Genomic DNA, 20,968 nt, shown 5'->3' with positions numbered 1-20,968 from the left:
AAACAACATAACATCCTTATAGATACCTCTGCCCCACTAGAGAAAACAACAACAACAACAAAAAGAACAACACCAAAAACATAAAGAAATTAAAAAGTTTTGATCCCATAAACACAAGTGAATAAAGAAATAATTCACATATCATTTTGAAATTTAGCGCTTCAATTTTAGAAACTATGGAAAGATCTTTGCGTCGAAATTACATGTTTGCTATGGTATTTACAAAGGAACGAAACATGCTTATACAAAGGGAATGTGAGGAAAGTTGCTCCAATTAATATTGCAGATCTGCTTGTGTCGGCCTACTCAAGTTTCGTCTCAAGCATTTTACAGTAAATCAATCAGACACATTTGGGGCTAAAAGTTTGGATTCCTAAATCGCTGCTTAAAATTATACGGTCTTCAACTTCAAATATATTAGCGTTTTCTAATTTAAATGCGGCCAATGAAAGAAAGAAAAAAATATGCCATTTTTTTTCAACGAAATTTTGAAATGTTTGTGTGCACTTGTGTTATTGCTGAAATTGGCGGGTCTGCTGGCGCGTAGAACATATTTATCCTTCCGCCCAGAAATGAGGTCTTAAATAAACACAAAGCATCTTACAACCCATTAGATATGAAACGTAAACTACACGGATGCAAAAATACACTAAAATATGATTTTTTAAGAACTATTTTCTAGACTTCAACAGGACTGGTCGGGCCTTATTCCGTACTAGGGTGGCAACTACTTGTTCAAGGGAAGTGGTGGTCTAGTAGTTAAGATTTCTGCCTCTCAACCCAGGGATCATTAGTTTGAGCCCTACACGGGTCATGACCATATTTCTTCATATGACAACAGTACTGGTTGTTTCCAGAAGCGGACTCGAAAGTAATAAATATAAGTGGCAAGAAATTGTTTCGAAATCGAGGTTAAACATAAACTTCTTGCTGCATTGGCCGTATTACGAGGTCGTTTATTGCTGAGTATCAGGGGCAGATAATCAATGCTCATTTTCCAATTAGTGCTTGCCCGTGAATTCGGACTTTTGTTTCGAAATATGCATTCTTATTTATGACGTGTTTATTTTGCATGTTTGTGAAAAGATTGCGTATTATTTTAATTGTCACCACAAAGTCTTTAACTATGAGTTGCAACTTTTGGTAAAAAATGATGCGGAAACTCAAGTTAATTCCTGAATTAATAAAACAATGTAAAAAAAATTCCCCACCTTTTAAGCTATTAATATGTGCCATGAAAATCCTGTTTAAAGCTGTTCTTTAAATGATATGAAAAAGATAGGTGACTGAGTGTAATTAATTTAGAATTCATTTCCTTAAAATACATACAGTCATTAACATCATTCTTTAGTGTGGTTAAGTCATTCTTCTGCACCGTTCCTTTTACGCACATGTCACTTTTTCGACATGTTCTTTGCAGTCAATAGTTTGATTATGTCTTATTTAATAACGGTAATTCCCCTTTCCCTATTAAAGAAAGACATTATAGGGTAACTCAGTGATTGTATTTAGACAGCGGTTGTCAATTTTTGACACTATAATATTCTCTTTAGCAAACCTACTCGCTTATTTGTTACTCTGACGCGTACAGATGCTTTATGCGTTATATTACATAAGCGCCTGTCTAACTTGGTGTCAATCGTTTCGCTCCAGCCCATCAGTTTCGCACTCGATGTTAAAAAAAATGGCGTAGTGTATTCGAGTAAAGGAAAATTATCAACTATGTTTATCAAAAACGCTGAAATAAAGTGAAAAAAAATGGGAAAAATATCTTGGAAACTTAGACATTATAGCAACGGAATTTACTTGTCTGTGATAATTTTATTATTTTTTCTAACCTTTGCGGGAGGTCAGCGATTTAACCGACGGGTAAGACCACTGTTTTATATAACTTATATAATATGCAATTATCCTTAAACGAAAAGTTTTAAATTGAAATTCTCTCCGATCCTGTTTTGTTATTTTACATTTACTTAAATTAGATAACTTAAATATACAAATATCGAAAATTTGTTTCTAAGGACAAATTGCCTCATAATATGCAAGTATTGAAAAAAATTGGTTTCTTAGCTATTGAGATTTAATTCAGAGTCCTTGCAATCCATATTTTGTAATTTTGTGTTACTTTTATTTAGCATAAAACTTACATTTGCAATTATCGAAAATTTGTTTCTAAGGAAAAAATTTTGTCTCGCATAATTGCTTACATGCGCAATTATCAAAAAAATTGGTTGCTAGGAAGATGAGTTTCAACTTGAAATCTTCTCCGCCCATATTTTATCAATTTGCGTCTCTTTTAGTTTGAAGATAACTTACATATGCAATTATCGAAAATTTGTTTTCGAAGGAAATGAGATTGGTTTTCAATGTTTTCAAATGATAATGCAATTATCGAAAACTTGTTTCTGACGGAATGAGGTTGGTTTTCAATGTTGTTTGTTTTGTTTACAAATAATTTGCTCTTATATAAAAGAAGTTAAGATGATGTTAAAATCATCCATTTTGAATTATGCACGTTAGTTAAATAAAGTAGATGTTTCCTAACTTAATGAATGCATGGGTGTCGCATAGTGATAGATACTTCAGTCTGAGTTGAATGATGGTTATATTAAAGCTGCATGTCGACAAGTGCACACTGTTAATATTAAAGCTGCATGTTGGCAAGTCTACACTGTTAATATTAAAGCTGCATGTCGGCAAGTCCACACTGTTAATATTAAAGCTGCATGTAGGCAAGTGCACACAGTTAATATTAAAGCTGCATGTAGGCAAGTGCACACTGTTAATATTAAAGCTGCATGTCAACAAGTCCACACTGTTAATATTAAAGCTGCATGTCAACAAGTCCACACTGTTAATATTAAAGCTGCATGTCGGCAAGTCCACACTGTTAATATTAAAGCTGCATGTCGGCAAGTCCACACTGTTAATATTAAAGCTGCATGTCGGCAAGTCCACACTGTTAATATTAAAGCTGCATGTCGGCAAGTCCACACTGTTAATATTAAAGCTGCATGTCGGCAAGTCCACACTGTTAATATTAAAGCTGCATGTCAACAAGTCCACACTGTTAATATTAAAGCTGCATGTCGGCAAGTCCACACTGTAAATATTAAAGCTGCATGTCGGCAAGTCCACACTGTTAATATTAAAGCTGCATGTCAACAAGTCCACACTGTTAATATTAAAGCTGCATGTCAACAAGTCCACACTGTTAATATTAAAGCTGCATGTCGGCAAGTCCACACTGTTAATATTAAAGCTGCATGTCAACAAGTCCACACTGTTAATATTAAAGCTGCATGTCGGCAAGTCCACACTGTTAATATTAAAGCTGCATGTCAACAAGTCCACACTGTTAATATTAAAGCTGCATGTCAACAAGTCCACACTGTTAATATTAAAGCTGCATGTCGGCAAGTCCACACTGTTAACATTAAAGCTGCATGTCGGCAAGTCCACACTGTTAATATTAAAGCTGCATGTCGGCAAGTCCACACTGTTAATATTAAAGCTGCATGTCAACAAGTCCACACTGTTAATATTAAAGCTGCATGTCGGCAAGTCCACACTGTTAATATTAAAGCTGCATGTCGGCAAGTCCACACTGTTAATATTAAAGCTGCATGTCGGCAAGTCCACACTGTAAATATTAAAGCTGCATGTCGGCAAGTCCACACTGTTAATATTAAAGCTGCATGTCAACAAGTCCACACTGTTAATATTAAAGCTGCATGTCAACAAGTCCACACTGTTAATATTAAAGCTGCATGTCGGCAAGTCCACACTGTTAATATTAAAGCTGCATGTCAACAAGTCCACACTGTTAATATTAAAGCTGCATGTCAACAAGTCCACACTGTTAATATTAAAGCTGCATGTCGGCAAGTCCACACTGTTAATATTAAAGCTGCATGTCGGCAAGTCCACACTGTTAATATTAAAGCTGCATGTCAACAAGTCCACACTGTTAATATTAAAGCTGCATGTCAACAAGTCCACACTGTTAATATTAAAGCTGCATGTCGGCAAGTCCACACTGTTAATATTAAAGCTGCATGTCGGCAAGTCCACACTGTTAATATTAAAGCTGCATGTCAACAAGTCCACACTGTTAATATTAAAGCTGCATGTCAACAAGTCCACACTGTTAATATTAAAGCTGCATGTCGGCAAGTCCACACTGTTAATATTAAAGCTGCATGTCGGCAAGTCCACACTGTAAATATTAAAGCTGCATGTCGGCAAGTCCACACTGTAAATATTAAAGCTGCATGTCGGCAAGTCCACACTGTTAATATTAAAGCTGCATGTCAACAAGTCCACACTGTTAATATTAAAGCTGCATGTCGGCAAGTCCACACTGTTAATATTAAAGCTGCATGTCGGCAAGTCCACACTGTTAATATTAAAGCTGCATGTCGGCAAGTCCACACTGTTAATATTAAAGCTGCATGTCAACAAGTCCACACTGTTAATATTAAAGCTGCATGTCGGCAAGTCCACACTGTTAATATTAAAGCTGCATGTCAACAAGTCCACACTGTTAATATTAAAGCTGCATGTCGGCAAGTCCACACTGTTAATATTAAAGCTGCATGTCGGCAAGTCCACACTGTTAATATTAAAGCTGCATGTCAACAAGTCCACACTGTTAATATTAAAGCTGCATGTCAACAAGTCCACACTGTTAATATTAAAGCTGCATGTCAACAAGTCCACACTGTTAATATTAAAGCTGCATGTCAACAAGTCCACACTGTTAATATTAAAGCTGCATGTCAACAAGTCCACACTGTTAATATTAAAGCTGCATGTCAACAAGTCCACACTGTAAATATTAAAGCTGCATGTCGGCAAGTCCACACTGTAAATATTAAAGCTGCATGTCGGCAAGTCCACACTGTTAATATTAAAGCTGCATGTCGGCAAGTCCACACTGTTAATATTAAAGCTGCATGTCAACAAGTCCACACTGTTAATATTAAAGCTGCATGTCGATAAGTCTATACCGTTAATATTAAAGCTGCATGTCGGCAAGTCCACATACTTAATGTTAAAGCTGCACGTCACTCCAGATAAGAAATGATTTTTTTTCTTCAAAATATCAATCTTTAGAAAAAATATCTTAATAAAAGAAATGTACACTGTTATAAATTACAAATACAGTACACATTTTGCAGACCAACACTCTTACAGGAGAGACAAATAACTTGATTGTTTACGAGAAGTGTTGCTCTAGAGAGATACGGTTTATTGTGAAGTGTTACGTGCATGTTGAGTGCTGACAAATTGCTATTGTTGTTATATTAAAGAGGATATTGATCTATAGAAGGCCTCTCTGTCGAGGTTACACTGTATTATCTATCCGAGTGTTACGAATAACATGAATTGTGCGAAATCTGACATCATTTACTATATTTATTGACTTCATTTCTACCCTTGTACCGATTAAGTAAAGGCTGAAGGCTATAAATTGGTGCGTTTTTTTGAACTATTTTCATCACCATATTCTACAACGTTACAAACGCAAAAAGGCCTATTTCTGTACATTTGGACTTATTGTTTTTATCACCATATTTCTGCTCCTTTACTAACGCAAAAAGGTCACCATCTTACTTGAGTTAATTGCCACTGAAACTGAATTTAAGAAAAAAAAAACAAAAAAAAAACTCTTTTAGGTATTTTTAAATGCAGATACCTCAGTGCTATTTTCTTATGGCTATATGCGTCTCACGTTTGCACTTTCTACACAAAGAAATATTTATTCATTTCTGAGGCTTAACGTGCCTTTAAAATCACGTTCCTAAAAAAAGTACAGACACGGTGGCGTGCTGCTATAAAAATAAAATCCGGCGATTCAATATTCATGATGTTTATTAACATTATTTGCCCTTACCGCTTTGGATTCGAATCCCGGCAGCAGGGACTTTTGATTCTTTCAGTCGAGGAAGCTATCCAGCTAGCTTGTTCTAAAAAGGTGTTCGTTCTTGCCTGAAATAATGCATGAAACGGGAACTTCTTTTGCGTTATTCGTTATCAGTTTAAAATATTTCTGTAGATCTTCTCTTCTAAGAAAATGTAATACGGTGAAACAATAAAAATGGTATTCATTTTCCACAGCAGTTACATTGCATGATACACAAAAAAGTTGTAGGTAAATCTTCCAGTATCTTCGTTTTTTCTCCTTCTTCGTTTCTTTGTTTGGTGCAATGGCCCAATGTTAACACATTTTTGGTCATTTCTCCGTGATTGGTCCACTTGACCTGGTTTCCTGGATAACCTACCAGTAATTTCCCTCGACTGAGGATCGAACCGGCGACCACTTGATTACAAATCTAATGCTCTCCCTAATGAGCCTACCGGACGGGCTCTTCCTTCTTCAATCTTCAACCTATGAGAAAAACATCTAAAAAAAAGAAACGTGAATTTTGAAATACTTACATAATTATCTAAAACGATCCACCTAAAATGGAAAAGTCTGCAAAAGATTATGTAAAATAAACGCAGACTTACATGGAAAATTGATTTGTGATTTGAGTGAAATGCGTTGCACGCTTTCATTTTTGGTCATTTTGTACAATAAAAATCATTACTCCCGGAAAACAGAGAGAGAAGAATGATCTGAAATTTTGCACAAAAGTAATTAGCCCAGACCTATATCAAATGATACTCAAGTTTTAAAAAATATGTCCAGTCCCTTTATGTAAAAAAAACCCAGTGGAGTCCCTTTAATGTATGCTCTTCAATGAAGAAAGTTATTGTTTATTTATTTCCACGCCAACTGACCAATACATATATAGAGAACGGGAAAACTACGGCGACCATTCTACTGAGTATGGCGGAAGTGTTTACTTTTTTAAGTTAAATTTAAAGTAAGCATTGATGGATAATAATGACTTTTACATGATTTATTTTCATGTTATCGTTAATTTGACTATATCTCATTAATTTGACAGTACTTTATGCATGAAAAATATGGATAGTTATTTTTCTACACACTAGTAGTACGTTTGTTATGCCTGTACGACTACGGTGTATGGACAATTGTATGTTACTATTACGGTTTAAAAACCCTTATTATTACTATAATGAAAAAAATGCCTTGCAAAGTGAGGAAATAAAAATGGAAAATGGTAAAGTCAAATGCAAATGTTAATAATAAAAAAATCGTACTAAGATTTAATTGAAAGCCGATAGTGCAAATGCAAGGCCCAGGGTTTAAGCCGTTAAATCTTACTTCAGAGTTTATACACCCTTCGCAGGGTTTTTTACACCATGTGCCGCATATCTTCTTTCATACTGCACGAGTTTCAAGTTATAGAAGTCGTTATTGTCAATAAATGCACTGTCAAAATCTTCTGGTGTATCATTTTATCAACGCACTTGAAATGTTATCAGCACAAAGTATGTCTTTCATTTTCTCGTTTTGAGGGAGGACAGCCAAATAAATAAGTTGTTCCACTAGTCTTGGCCCTCAACAATGTATGCTCGAATGTCACCAAGGGCTTTTCTGAAAATTGGACTCGGGCGTGATCAGTAAAAGTTGTAAGAACTATTCCCGTCACAGTTGAACTTTAATCCGTCACAGTTGAACTTTTATAAATATATTTAAACTGTTCGTGTCATGTAGATAAGGTTCCAAGAAATATTAATTAGTATTTCGACACATGTGAAATTTTGACTTGTAAAAAAGTCCTCGTAATGCACTCCAAATTTTTCCTGGATTCTTTAAGTTTACATAGTTTTGTTTTCTATATTTGCTTCTTAAAAGGACTCCACTGACGGGTTTTGACCGAAAATATTTTTCCAAGATTTTAATATATCTGTATTTAAGTCTGAACCAATAACTTATGTACAAACTTTCAGATAATTTGCTCAATCCGCTTTCCAGGAATAATCAATTTTATTGCGGAAATTGACCCTAGATTGAAAAGCGTTGCAACGCTTTTTACACAAATTGGCCGCAAAAACGCACAAAAATGAGTCAAAAATCAAGTTGATACCGAGTATATTTATACATTATCGATAGCATTATTTTGTATATTAAACGCAATAGTTGAGTTATGAAAGAATTTAAAACGTTCTATTTTTTGGCTATAAGAAAACTAGCAAAATATTCATCGCTTGCTGATTTGTATTGGCTGAGTAAAATATTTGGAAATGACTACATGTATATAAACTTAATGTAAGAAAATGAGTGAAATTTGTTGTCTAACGTTGATTTCAGTCGGCTGATTCCGAAGTTTGCCGGAAAAGCCCGAAAAGTTGCGATTGACTAACAAACAGACTTTCAATGCGTGTTAATATATTAGAACACATTATGGTAATGTGAGCTATACCTTTGGGCGTTTTTTTAACACAGAATGACACACTTTTTGCATGAATATTCATGAATAAACAATGCACTTACAAAAATGTACTACTCCTACGTGCAAAATATACAGACGTTACGTTATGTTACGGAAATTTTCATGTATAATTAATTGATTGAAATTGTTTGTTAATTCGGACATCACGTTTTCTTATTCTGATACTTTCTGACATATTGTCATTTATATTGGTTTAAAGGGACTCCGCTAAGTTTTTTCGACATGATGGGACTAAAATAATATGTTGAGCTTCATGCTCCATTTGATGCTGGTCTTATGCACTAATAACTTGTGTGCAGAATTTCAGTTTGTTCGCTCACTCCGTTTTTCCAGATTAGTTATTCTTTTTGTGCGAAATGAAAAAATGTTCATTTATATGGTTAATGAGAACGTATGATTGTATTATATATGGAAAATGTAACAGGACAACAACATCAGCAGCAACAACAACAACAACAACAAAAACGTTTTTGAGAACTAAAAATGATAGCAGTTTTGAGACTTAATGGACATTTAACGTACATTTACAATTTACAACTGAAAAAAAAAACAATAACAAAACACAACCCAACTCATATTGGTAATAACTAATGACGATAGAGCTTCAGTTGTACAGATTTCTCTTTTTGTGGTACAAAAACATATTTCACTGTACATATCCCGTAACGCTTAATCAATTCATTTTTGAAATTCAAATTTAATTAATTTGTCCTAAAACTTTACTGGACCGTTTCGGCGATATATATGCACAGACCCTTACTTTTTGCACAACTCCATGTTCTTACGTAAGATAAACACCGTGAACTGGACCAATGAAATCGGAGTAACTCCTATAGTTAAACATAACGTATACATGTATTACTTGAACTAGGAAAATATGTGCCCTTAAAACTATAACGTAACGTATGTTAGTTGTAACGTTGGGCCACTGAAATTTGAGTTAACTCATTGTTACGGCGTATACGAGAACGGGAAATTACGTGCACGTACGTACGACTTTGACGTAGCGAAAGTAAACACAAGCACACTCTGTACTTCAAACATCTGTAAATACACGTCGAAGTTTTAATTGCAAGTGCAGTTTAAATGTCCAAAACCATGATTAGACTGATTTTATTGTGCTCTTACCGACTGTACAGTTTTTATCGTCACCGCAGTGATAAAACCTGTCCGTATTTGACAAGTGCGGTGTTTTTACCTTTGGTGCAATGTCGACAGATATAAGTACAATGTGACTTTTATACAAAGTATCATTCACCGAGTTTCATAACTTTTATTTCCAATAGCTCATTAAACATTCAAAAACACAAATAACCTTGTAAAAACAACAAGTCTGCTGTAACCAATGGACACGTTCCTTTGGCTTGTCATCTTGCGGCTGTAACATTTGGACTGTTATTGATATAAATGACCTGTGCTTATTGCACGCCTCCAGATGAGTCAAAATATTTCAAGAAAATCAATATTGAGAAAAATGCACTAAACTTTTCAGAAAGATTAAAACATTCAAGATCAAAGTTATATTTTACATGTTATGTATGGTTTAAAACTGATTTTGCAGTATTTAAACACTATATTTCTACTGCGTTACTAACACAGTAAGGGTTGTTTTTGCATATCTTGACCACTTTTTGTTAATTTTCGTGGATTGTAAATGCCGATTACAATATGTAAATTACTTTATTTTTTTACCTCACAATATTTTACTTTTAAATACATTTCCAAAATGTTCATTGAAATTAACATAAATCTGGAGGCGTGCTGCTTTAACATTGAAGACCCTTGGTTCCAAAAGAAAAAAATCGGGCATGAATCGCACAAAAAAATTGATATTCAATTTAATTTTTAGTACATTTGTTTATTATCCTTTTATAGATGTCTCTAATATTTGTGCTTCACTTGATCTATGTAAGAATTCAAATTTTATGTTGATAGGATTATAAAAGGACTCTCCTGAGTTGGTTTTTTTACTTGACGGGACTGAAATATTTTTCCCCGAGATTTTTGTACCATTTGATGTAGGTGTGGACCAGCAACTTGTGTGCAAAAAATTTAGATTTGCTTTCAGTCTGTTTATCCAGACTAATAATAAATTTTATTGTGCAAAATGACCCAAAAAATGAAAAAAAAACGAAAAGCGTTTCAATGCTTTTCACTCAAATCGGACCAAGAACCGCACACAAATAGATATTCAAATTCAATTTGGAGTATACTTCTTTGTTATCCTTTGCATAGTTTTCCACTTTAAGTGATTCGTATGATTTATGTAAGAATTTCAATTTTTATGTTTTTAACCTCTTTGGGCTCAATGAAACCTCTTTAACCTCATTTAAGGTCCTATAAAGAAACATTCGGAACTGCCTCGGCTATTATCCATAAAGACTGACGGAAAGGGCCGAGTAGTTGCGATTGATAAAGGAACAGTGAATTATCGACATATATTTTTCTTCTCCATTCTGTATTCATGCCCATACGCTTTTAATTAACGCCACTTATACAATATGCATACTTGTATATTTTAATGACAAGTGGGTGAATTGCAGTGGGTGAATCATTTATATGTTCATATTTGAATGGTGCAATTAAAAACGGGATGTTAAACGCGTGACCGGGTCACCAATTGAGGGTCATCAATTATAAAATTGTCAAATATGTTACTTCGGGGCAATGGCGTCTTTATCAAATGCAATAATGTATGCATCCATGAAAAAATAGTAAAGGTTAAAAGATTAAGTATGGTGAATAAAAATGACAGTTGTTAACGATTGAAATTTTATTTTAGTTACACCTTTACAATATTTTAACCGCTTTTAAATATGTAGATTGTACTGTAAGATTTTTGAGCGATTGGTTTCAAGAAGGTACAATCGATCGCCTGTTTACAACCATGTTAGTGAGGCTACACCATAAAAATAGTTCTTAACGGCGAATTCATTTCATGGAGTTATGAATGCATTATCACAGATTTAGCTCATTGTGGCATTGTTTTTCAAACAAACATTACTGACCCCACTCTTTGTATCTTTGTGCAGTTTCTAGGATCTTGCTCTATATACTTTTACTTTTGTGCAACATTCCAGTCAGGCACGTGCACAGTGCAAAGTACGACCATTTAGTAACACATAATATATACGCTATTTTTTTCTCTAATGTATTTATTTTTACGCAAAACTAAGTAATTACATAGTGGAATGACATATTTTGCTTCAATTTGTCTTTTAAATCACTTTTTAAATGACTGTTTAAATGACTTCACTCAATTCAAAAACTCCAATTTTTTTTTTCTAAACGCTCGTTTTGAATATTTTCTTTCTGCACCTCTTATTTCAAACCGCTTGCCTCTCACTGCTGTAGGTTCAAGCCGCGCAATGCCGAAATATCGAAAGTACTAGGATAAAAAGAAAGATTCTTTGAGAAATATTAACCCGTTTAAAGATTAAAGTGTTTCATGGGAATCTTTATAAATATCGTATTTGCCCAGTTTTATTGAGTAATGGTTCTGTATCGCTTGGGTTGGTCACTATTTTCATTGTGCAAAATACATGTCATGTCCAAGTCAATTTATATATTAATTGGGAAAAACATATGCATGCCGATTGCCAAACATGCCGATTGCCCAATTACAATAAAAAAAATTACTGATCACTTAACCTTTTCCCTTATATAAGCGTGTTTCGACGGCTTTTTGCCCCCCCCCCTTTTGAGGCCTCAAACAGTGAAAAAATGTCCTATTTAGACCCACAACACTGTTTTTGCGTTTGAGAAATGTTGTTAAAAAAGTGACCATTTTTTCGGCGCCGTCCCCCATCCAAATAATACATCAGGGGGTTGCCAGAAGGGGGATGTGCCCCCTTCTGTTTGGGGGGTTTGAAGGGGGGCGGAGTCCCCCTCATCACCAAGAAAATTTTGGACTTGTGAGAGGCTTAAAATGACCCCAGGTTGATCATAAAGTAACGTGTAACCAACGCTGAAAAGCCTTTGACTCTATCTCAATCCATTGAGAAGTTGCAGCACTTTGAAATAAATTTTGATGGAAAAAATCGAGGCAAAATAGTGATTTTTGGCAATTTTGAGATGTCCCCTCGTTGCCATGGTAACAGGAAATTTAAGACTGAGCATGTCGTTACAAAGGCAATGGTCCAGTCAACATTTGTGCCAAGTTTGATTAGTATTGAAGCATTTTTCATAGTTTCATAGCAGTTTGAACTTGTAAGAGGAGGCTTTTCAGTTAAAATGGCCATTTTTCACGATATGCTCATGGGGGAAAGGGTTAATTAAAGCTTATGGCAGATAATTTCCAAACTTTTGAAACCGGAAGCTGCACAATCCATCAAATTAGACGTTATGAGTTATCAATTGAATTTGATGGATTATATCTGCACGAAAATGCTGAAACAGTTAGTATAATGATTCCTAATCGATGCATTGATATCAGATAAATGTCACAAGAAAACAATTAACTTTTGTCTTTTTTATCTAGTTGATTTAATGTCACACCGACACACTGATGTAAAAATCCCTGTTTCCCCGACCATTTTATTATTTCCTGCACTAGCGGGTTGCCGATCCGAACTAATGTTACCGACCTAATTTCGTGAATGAGCGTGCACCTGGTCAGACCTATAGTAATCGACCTTTATTTCATTCACGAGCGGGAACCTGGTCAGACCTGTTATAATAAGCCTTTATTTAATACAATTTCATGGTCAGAATGATTCTAACCCCGCGTTTACATGGTTTATTTCGTGGACGAGCAGGATCTGGTCTTGATAGATTTGAAATGTAAGGCAGTCATATGTGGACAGTCCCTGGAAGATTTTTACCGGAAGTTTTAAAGCGACCGGAAGTGTTTTTTTATTTTTTTGCATTAGTTATTAAGCAGTAATAACATAAGTATAGGTAAAATATTTTTAGGTTTCTCCGTTATATACCATCAATGGAATTTTATATTTGATCATTTCAGAGGGCCGGTTTGCATCGCCCTGGATACGTCGACTATCAGGCAAGGAACCAGTACAGACCGGAACAAACAATCGGACGTGATCGGACGTTTAGGACAAGAAGGAGACATGACAATGTCAATACAGTGAATAATCGTATACAAAGATTAGATTATTTGGTAATAATTTATCAACTACTTTAAATTGAAACTGACTTCACAAATATATATATTTCTTTCATTAAATCGCGTACTAATTTCTGTATAGCATTAAATGGTATTCCTATCTAAAAAAGTGAAACATATAAATTTGGTGTATGTATAAAGTTTTAATTTTGATGTTTAAAATGTTTTTCATAGTTTTCATTATGACTACAGGAGAGAATGAATTCAAAATGATACGGAGAAAGTAAGTAAAAAATTGAATTTAAGTAACATAATGAATACTTATAGTAATTCCGTTATAGTAAGTTTTTTTTATTCAAAGACCATTCTTTCAAGCTACAAACCTGCAGGTACCTATTAAGTACATGTACATTATCTCGTAAAAGCGTAAACAGAATCATAAGAAAGCTGTAAAAATATATATTCTTGCGTTTTCTTATTGTGTTCTGGCATTTCATTCATGGTACTTTCGTGTTTTATTCATTTCGATTTTTCAGTTCTATGATTTTTTATTCAAAGGCTAATATACCGATGGCCCTAATGGACTTCCGTAGGCATTTGTTAACCAGTGCGTGCATTCTTTTCTCTTTCAGAGACAGCAACGTGCTCACATCGAAACCAAAATAGATAGACATAATGCTCATCTCCAGCAGGAAATGTATCGTGGTACAGGAAGTGGGAGAACTGCCCATGATAGCCGTACTGTAACCGGACGTGATTCAGGTCTGCAAAATTTTAGAACGGGAAATAGTGCTAATAGTGATATTCTTGGGCGTCACAACCACATCAGACATTCTAACAGTGATATAATAGATTATAATAATCAAAGAACTGCAGGTGCGCAGAATCCAAGAACAGCTGTTGTGAAAACGAGGCGTAGAAATAATTATGTAAGACCACGTGGTCGGACCAGTATTGTAGATATCAATAGGGATACCGTTGGAAATGGTGGACAAATTACTGGGTACTCTCCCTTATTAAACAGAAGAATTGTTTCTCCACATCAGTCACCACTTGTTCAAACAACTGAATATACAAGGAGAAATTCGCTAAGACATTTTAAACCTTTTAGTTCCAATTATTTAAGACAACTTTCCGCTAAAAGCGATAGAGTAGGAAACAGAAAGTATTATCCGTTTGCTCATAGTTCTAGTTCCGGTCACGTGACCACTCGCCGAGTTCGCCCAACTCGTCAGAGTTTCCCCGATCGACCAATCGTTTATCAAACCAGAGACAGGGGTAACTCAGTGCAAGATCGAAACATTATCGTCAACTCGTTAGATGCACCTGTACAGCGACTTCCGGTTGAACCTACAAAAGATACTCCAGTGCGACGCTTAGAGAACGGACAAAGTGGTAGAAGTTTGCAGAAAGTTTTAATGCCTTTTCCGTCTGTTGTACCAGAACATGGTACAAGCAATGGTCCCGTCAAAGTTCTGCGAAGAACCGAATTGCCAAATGGAGACACAATCTTAAAAGTAGTTCCAGTAAGAAGTATCGTTGTTCCTGCTGTAACGAACATACAAACTGGTCCGCGTGCTGTACAAACAGAACAAAACGTAGTGCCTGTTCAACACGTGGGTCGGCAGCAGAGAGTTTCCACAAAAAATAGTCCAAATAATATTCTTGAGCCCAAAGCGGTTAATGCAAACCTGTTAGGGTCGAAAATAGTCCAACATTTTCCACCCACCTCAGATTTAGTACAGTCAAATCTTCTTGGACCAGGTGCAATACAAACAAGCGTTGTCTTGCCTGGCACAAATCACATGCCAAATACGGTTCAGTCAAATGTTCAAACGAATCGGTCAAATGTGCAGGTACCAAATACAGTCCAATCAAATAAGCACTTGCAAAATACGGTCCAGTCAAATGTGCACCCGGTTCAATCAAATGTGCCAGTGCTAAATACAGTCCAATCAAAAGGACACGTGCCAAATACCGTTCTGTCAAATGTGCATGTACCAAATACAGTTCTGTCAAATGTGCACGTGCAAAATACAGTTCAGTCAAATATCAATGCACCACAAAATCTTCAAACAGCTAATGTGCAAGTGCCAAATAAGATCCACCAGTCAAATGTACATGTGCCAAGTACTGTTCTGTCCAACATTCACGCACCACATACAGTTCAATCAGCTAATTTGCACGTGCCAAACAACACGGTTCAGTCAAATGTGCATTTCCCAAACACGGTTCAGTCAAATGTGCATGTCCCAAACGCGGTTCAGTCAAATGTGAACACACTTCAATCAAATGTGCCCATTCAAAATACGGTTCAAGCAAGTTTGCACTTGCCAAATACGGTTCCTTCAAATGTACATACAGGTCAGTCAAATTTGCAAGCGCCAAATACGATTCAGTCAAATGTACATACGGTTCAGTCAAATTTGCAAGTGCCAAATACGGTTCAGTCAAATTTGCAAGTGCCAAATACGGTTCAGTCAAATTTACATACGGTTCAGTCAAATTTGCAAGTGCCAAATATGGTTCAGTCAAATGTACACGTTCCAAATACGGCTCAGTCAATGGTACCCTTGGGAAATACGGCTTCGCATTTTTATCCGGGAAATTCGTGGTTAAGTCAAATGTTTCTCAACAGAGAACAACCAGATTCTCCGGATCCCACAGAAGTAGTAAAAACGGTTACAGAACTTGTTAGTCTGCTCTCGTCTGTAGTGCCAGATGTCGCAGCTACTGGCGAGGAAGAGGAAGAAATCGAATGGGAAGATTTACCACCCACCACTACAACAACCACCACCACCACTACTACAACTACAACAACGCCTTTACCTCCAACAGAAGCACCAACAACTCCAAAAAATGTCATCAAATCTATCGCCGAAAGAATAGTATCTCTCCTTGTTCAAAGAAGTGGCAGAAAGCGTATACCAAAAGTTAATAACAAACAGCAAATATCAAAAACAAATGCAAAGAACACTCTAGTTAGCGCTACACCAATTTTGCCTGTACAACCATTGCAAACACACAAGAAAAATCCAATCGGAGCATTGAGAGACAAACTTCTTCCAGAAGTTCAACCAACGTTTCCTGCTCTACGTCCAAGTGTAATAAATCCAGTCATTGGAACTAATTTGCCGCTTACCGCTACAGAAATCGCCCTTGCAAGATTAGTATCTCACCCTACAATTAGAAGTATCCTACAAAGTCAAGTGTTAGCTCAAGATCTTGCGCAAACAGGTAACAGTGGACAATTAAATCTGAACGACGTCATTTTGTCAGATTCTTTTCCGCATACAGGAACAAACCCCCTGGTGGAGGATATAGCCCTTGCACCATACATGTCGAGCAATGATTTAGGTGGTTTGTCAGTAAAGAAAATTGTTCCCATTACAAACGAATCGGGATCTAAAGGTAACAAAACTAGTCCCTTAAAAGTAGAACAAAGTCAAGGCAAGTCGGATGATATTGCTGTTCAGGCTCTTTTAGAAAAGATAAAAAACATTGTATCTATTCAAAATGCTCCAACAAAGACGGAGACAACAACAACAACGGCACCAGTTACTTTGGCTCCTACTACGCCTACTCCTATAATGTTAACACCTGCGCCTACGTTTGCTTCTGTGCCAGACACGTGCAGACCTGGATCTCCAAACTTCCAGTGTAAGGGAAAAGACATGTTTCAAGCAATGGAAACGATTGGAGCTTGGTGCATAGGCATGTGTTTTAAGCGAGGATGTATAAGTACAGTATGTACATGTGGATGTAACCTTCCTCCAACACAAATGTCTCCGTCTGCAATACCGTTAACCCCTGCACAGAGGAGGCAAGTACTTAATTCTTTCGATTCTTCTCGGTGGGGAAGAACAACACAAAACCCGGTTACAACTGAAGAACCGCCTGAAGAAGAAGAAGAAGAATGGGAAGCTGAAGACGGAACAACAACTATGGCCCCAACAACAACTTTAAATCCATGGTGGGCGGTACCATGGGACGGAAACTCACCTTCGCCACAAAGTGATTTCAGGTTAAACCCTATAGATCAACATTCATCCGATGCGAAGAAAATAGGCCAACACGTTTCTGAATTAAACGAAATAGCATGGGCATCTGAGATCAAGTCTCGTTTAAACCAGCTTGCTGTAAATGCTGACAACTCAACGAATGCTGACGCTTTTGTCGCTGAACAAACTGCATCCGGAACTAAAGCTCCGCCCAATTGGCAAGGAACAGAGTTTCACCTGCAAACTCCGCCTCCTAAGAAACCGCCTCCAACACCTGAGTCAAATGCAGCACGATCAAATACATGGCAGCGGAGACCACTTCGAGACAAGTGGGGAAGAAGTGAGCGTTTTACGGGAGGCGGAGAATCTCAATCAGGGAGTAACCCCGGTTGGAATATGTGGAACAATCCTTGGCAAATGAACTCATTCGGGAACCGTTTCGGTGGTGACTCTCGCCTCAGCAGATTCAGGTTTAATTGGGGTGGGGGTTCAGGTGGTTCCGGTGGTGAAGAAAATGAAGCTGCTGATTAAAAGTATTATGACTGAAAACATTGCAATAAATTTACACACACAAATTTTGTGACTTGAAATCGGTGATAGGTGGAAAGTTTACACAAACGCTAGATGTCTGTTTTGTACGTTTCACACCTGAATTGTTCAACAAAATGACTTCCGGTCAGAGGAACAAACACGTCATGGCGTTCTACTGAATTCAGAGCGGGGTGATCTGACATATAGAAAACAAGGGTAAAAGTTGCAACGTCGTAAGAATATAGGGAACGTAGTGTGTTACAGCAAAATATTTCGGAATTTATGTGAAAGTTCTTGGATACAAGTACTGATTAAATTTGTTCAGGTATATTTATATTATCATTAAAAGGTTTTTTAAAATGATATAAGATGACGTCAGAGTCTAGAAGGAAATGTCAATATGACATTTTACATTGCTAGCATACCATTCAGAGATGTCAAATGGCAAAGATGTAATTTTTTGTGTGTTTAAGTAAGGTATTTTTTACAACTTGTATTTGCATCGTGACTGTGTAATTTTGAAATGTTGTTCACATCTTTTATTTATTTATCTATTATTATTTATTTATTGCAAGGGACAACGTAATTGTCGTTAATTATTTATAAATTAGGAATCTTAGATTAAAGTTGAAATTTTACCTGTTTAAACATGGTGATTTTTTGCATAAAACCAAACTCCTTGCAGCGGTTACTTCCCCTGATCAGTAGGAAAAGCGTGACGTAACCGCTGCGAGGGGTTTGGTATAAAACAAGAGGAAATAGTGAAAATATAAAGGAAAAATACAAAAAAGATAATAGAAACTAAGAATGAGTTACAATCCAGCAATTTTGGTCGTTGTAAAACTAGACACGATTATAGTAAAAAACAGCAAAAACATGACGTAATTGTTATGACGTCAATATTATTTTTGTTAAAAATGTTATATCATTTGCGTTTTTTTGTAAAATGTGCATAGTAATCAAACCAACAATAAATTTGCTTGGATGTTGGGTGATACGGTTAAAGCTTTTCAAAGGAATATGTTTGGTTGTTGTTGTTGTAATTTTTTTACAGACCACAGGGACCAAAATCGCTGGACGTAGCTTAAATATTTAATTAGTTTTTGTAGTAATAGAGCTATCATGAAATGATTATAATGTAAACATACGATGTATTTATTTATTTATTTAGTGCAAGACATGGTGTGTGCTGATAACTTTTGCACTTTGGTATATTTGCATTGTCCAATTGATAAAACTGACAATTAACTGTGTAGAGATCTATTTAACTTAATAAAAAAAAACATTATTCTTTAATGAAAAAAAGCAGGGACAAATTCGATTGCTATGGCTATAATCTTGTTATTTGTTTTACGCAAATACACTCATTTGAGTCGAATTATTGAAATATCGCAAACAATCGTTTTCACACCGCCATGTAACCTGTCAGAATCTGTATTACTATTTCATAATACAGCGCAATTCCTTAATCCGAGAGAAAATATGATATAATTAATTAAATTAACAGTAGCCGTGTATTTAGAATATAGTATCATCTACGCGATTATCCAATGATAATAAAACTATACAACTGTTCAAGTTTTACTTTTCGATATCAGTTCATTTAGCAAGAAGTAATTGCTTATTAACAAAATATAATTCAAAATATGCATCATAAATTAAACTGATTTCGCAAATTTTTGAAACTAAATTTTGCAATATATATAAGTCCTAGAAGTATATAAGTTTTATTCGTAGAGCGCATGCGCATCATTTCATTTTATTTTTTTGGCGGCGCAAATAATATGGCGGACAATGCATTATTTTCATTTTCGTTATGCATTGTCGTTATTGATTTTGTTGTTGTGCCAATCAAAATTGTTTGGCATGTTTGTTATATGTCTTAATTTCTTTTAAGTCATCTGTACTAATTATAAATTCAGCGACGCAATAGCGTGCCTGCTTCAATTATTTCCGTTTTCGTTTTTTTTTTTCGTTCAGAAAAGATTATGTAAATTGTGCCGACCTTACTTACTGTTGAATGTATTTATTTCAAATTTATATTGTATTTTAATTGTTTGTTAATTGTTAAATAAATGATGTTGATTTTAATTAATCGTCTTTGTGTTTATTGAAATTCTTTCCTTTGTATGTTAAAGGAATTATTTTAGATCTATAAGCCTTAATAAACCTAGGATCACTTTAAACGAAATTTAAAAAAAATGTAAAAGATAAGGAAATATACTCGAAATTAAATTGAAAATCGGTATTTGGCGCAATGCTTGGCACGATTTGAATTAAAGGCGTTTAAACATTTTCATATTAGATCATTGTTGCACAATAAATTGATTATTCTTGAAAATATGAAGTCCAAAAATATATATCTAGTCCCTTTAATTTTCGATGCATTTTTTAGTGCATTAAATCATCAACACATTTATCCCAAATGATTTTCATTATTTAAAAGTTTCCTGTTTGTGATTTAAAGTAAATAAAAACAAAAACAAATCTTGATTTTTTTTTACGCTCATTTCATTACATTGTTTTGGTCATACATCGGCAGTGGAGCCCCTTTACCCGCTTTACTTGATAACAAACCAGTAAATAACTTTACTTGATAACTAACCAGTAAATAACTTTACTGGATAACTAACCAGTAAATAACTTTACTTGATAACTAACCAGTAAATAACTTTACTGGATAACTAACCAGTAAATACTGAGTTCTCCACAGGAAACAAACAGCACCGAAAGATCTGTCAAACTATAATCCTGGAATAAAACGAAATATGCCGAATGTTTACGAATATTACCGTGAATTCCCGGCTTATTCCGAAAACCAGATGTATTTCAACATGTGATACATTTTAAAGAAAATGAATTATGTTTATTTTTATCTTACATGTCACCAAATTCCTATAATTGCCAAAAAATGATTTATACATATACAAACACTAAATCATAATTATAATATATGTGTCAAAACAAAGTTGTATTTATACAGGAACTTTTCTTTTGAA

General features: G+C 35.3%; 1 protein-coding gene across 1 annotated transcript; it reads left to right on the top strand.

Moving 5' to 3' along the window:
* The first annotated feature begins 1,389 nt into the window (after nt 1-1,389).
* Nucleotides 1,390-19,475, top strand: LOC132718400 (mucin-5AC-like). The gene is made up of 3 exons (XM_060702094.1): nt 1,390-1,869; nt 13,336-13,491; nt 14,070-19,475. Exons 1-3 carry the CDS (start codon nt 1,759-1,761, stop codon nt 17,967-17,969), a joined length of 4,167 nt encoding a protein of 1,388 aa, XP_060558077.1. The 5' UTR covers nt 1,390-1,758; the 3' UTR covers nt 17,970-19,475.
* The last annotated feature ends 1,493 nt before the right edge of the window (nt 19,476-20,968 follow it).

This window comes from Ruditapes philippinarum, unplaced genomic scaffold, assembly GCF_026571515.1.
Source record: "Ruditapes philippinarum isolate M1 unplaced genomic scaffold, ASM2657151v2 ctg871_1_1_1_1, whole genome shotgun sequence".
Classification (NCBI taxonomy): Eukaryota; Metazoa; Mollusca; class Bivalvia; order Venerida; family Veneridae; genus Ruditapes; species Ruditapes philippinarum.
The sequence above is the reverse complement of the archived record's forward strand: the minus strand, read 5'-3'. Positions and strand labels throughout refer to the sequence as shown.

Excerpts from the sequence above, each read along its gene's own strand:
- LOC132718400 (XM_060702094.1), top strand. The coding sequence starts at position 1,759 with ATGGGAAAAATATCTTGGAAACTTAGACATTATAGCAACGGAATTTAC. Across the intron at positions 1,870-13,335 it reads GTCAGCGATTTAACCGACGG|AGGGCCGGTTTGCATCGCCC; the intron begins GTAAGACCACTG and ends TGATCATTTCAG. Across the intron at positions 13,492-14,069 it reads TACAAAGATTAGATTATTTG|AGACAGCAACGTGCTCACAT; the intron begins GTAATAATTTAT and ends TTTCTCTTTCAG.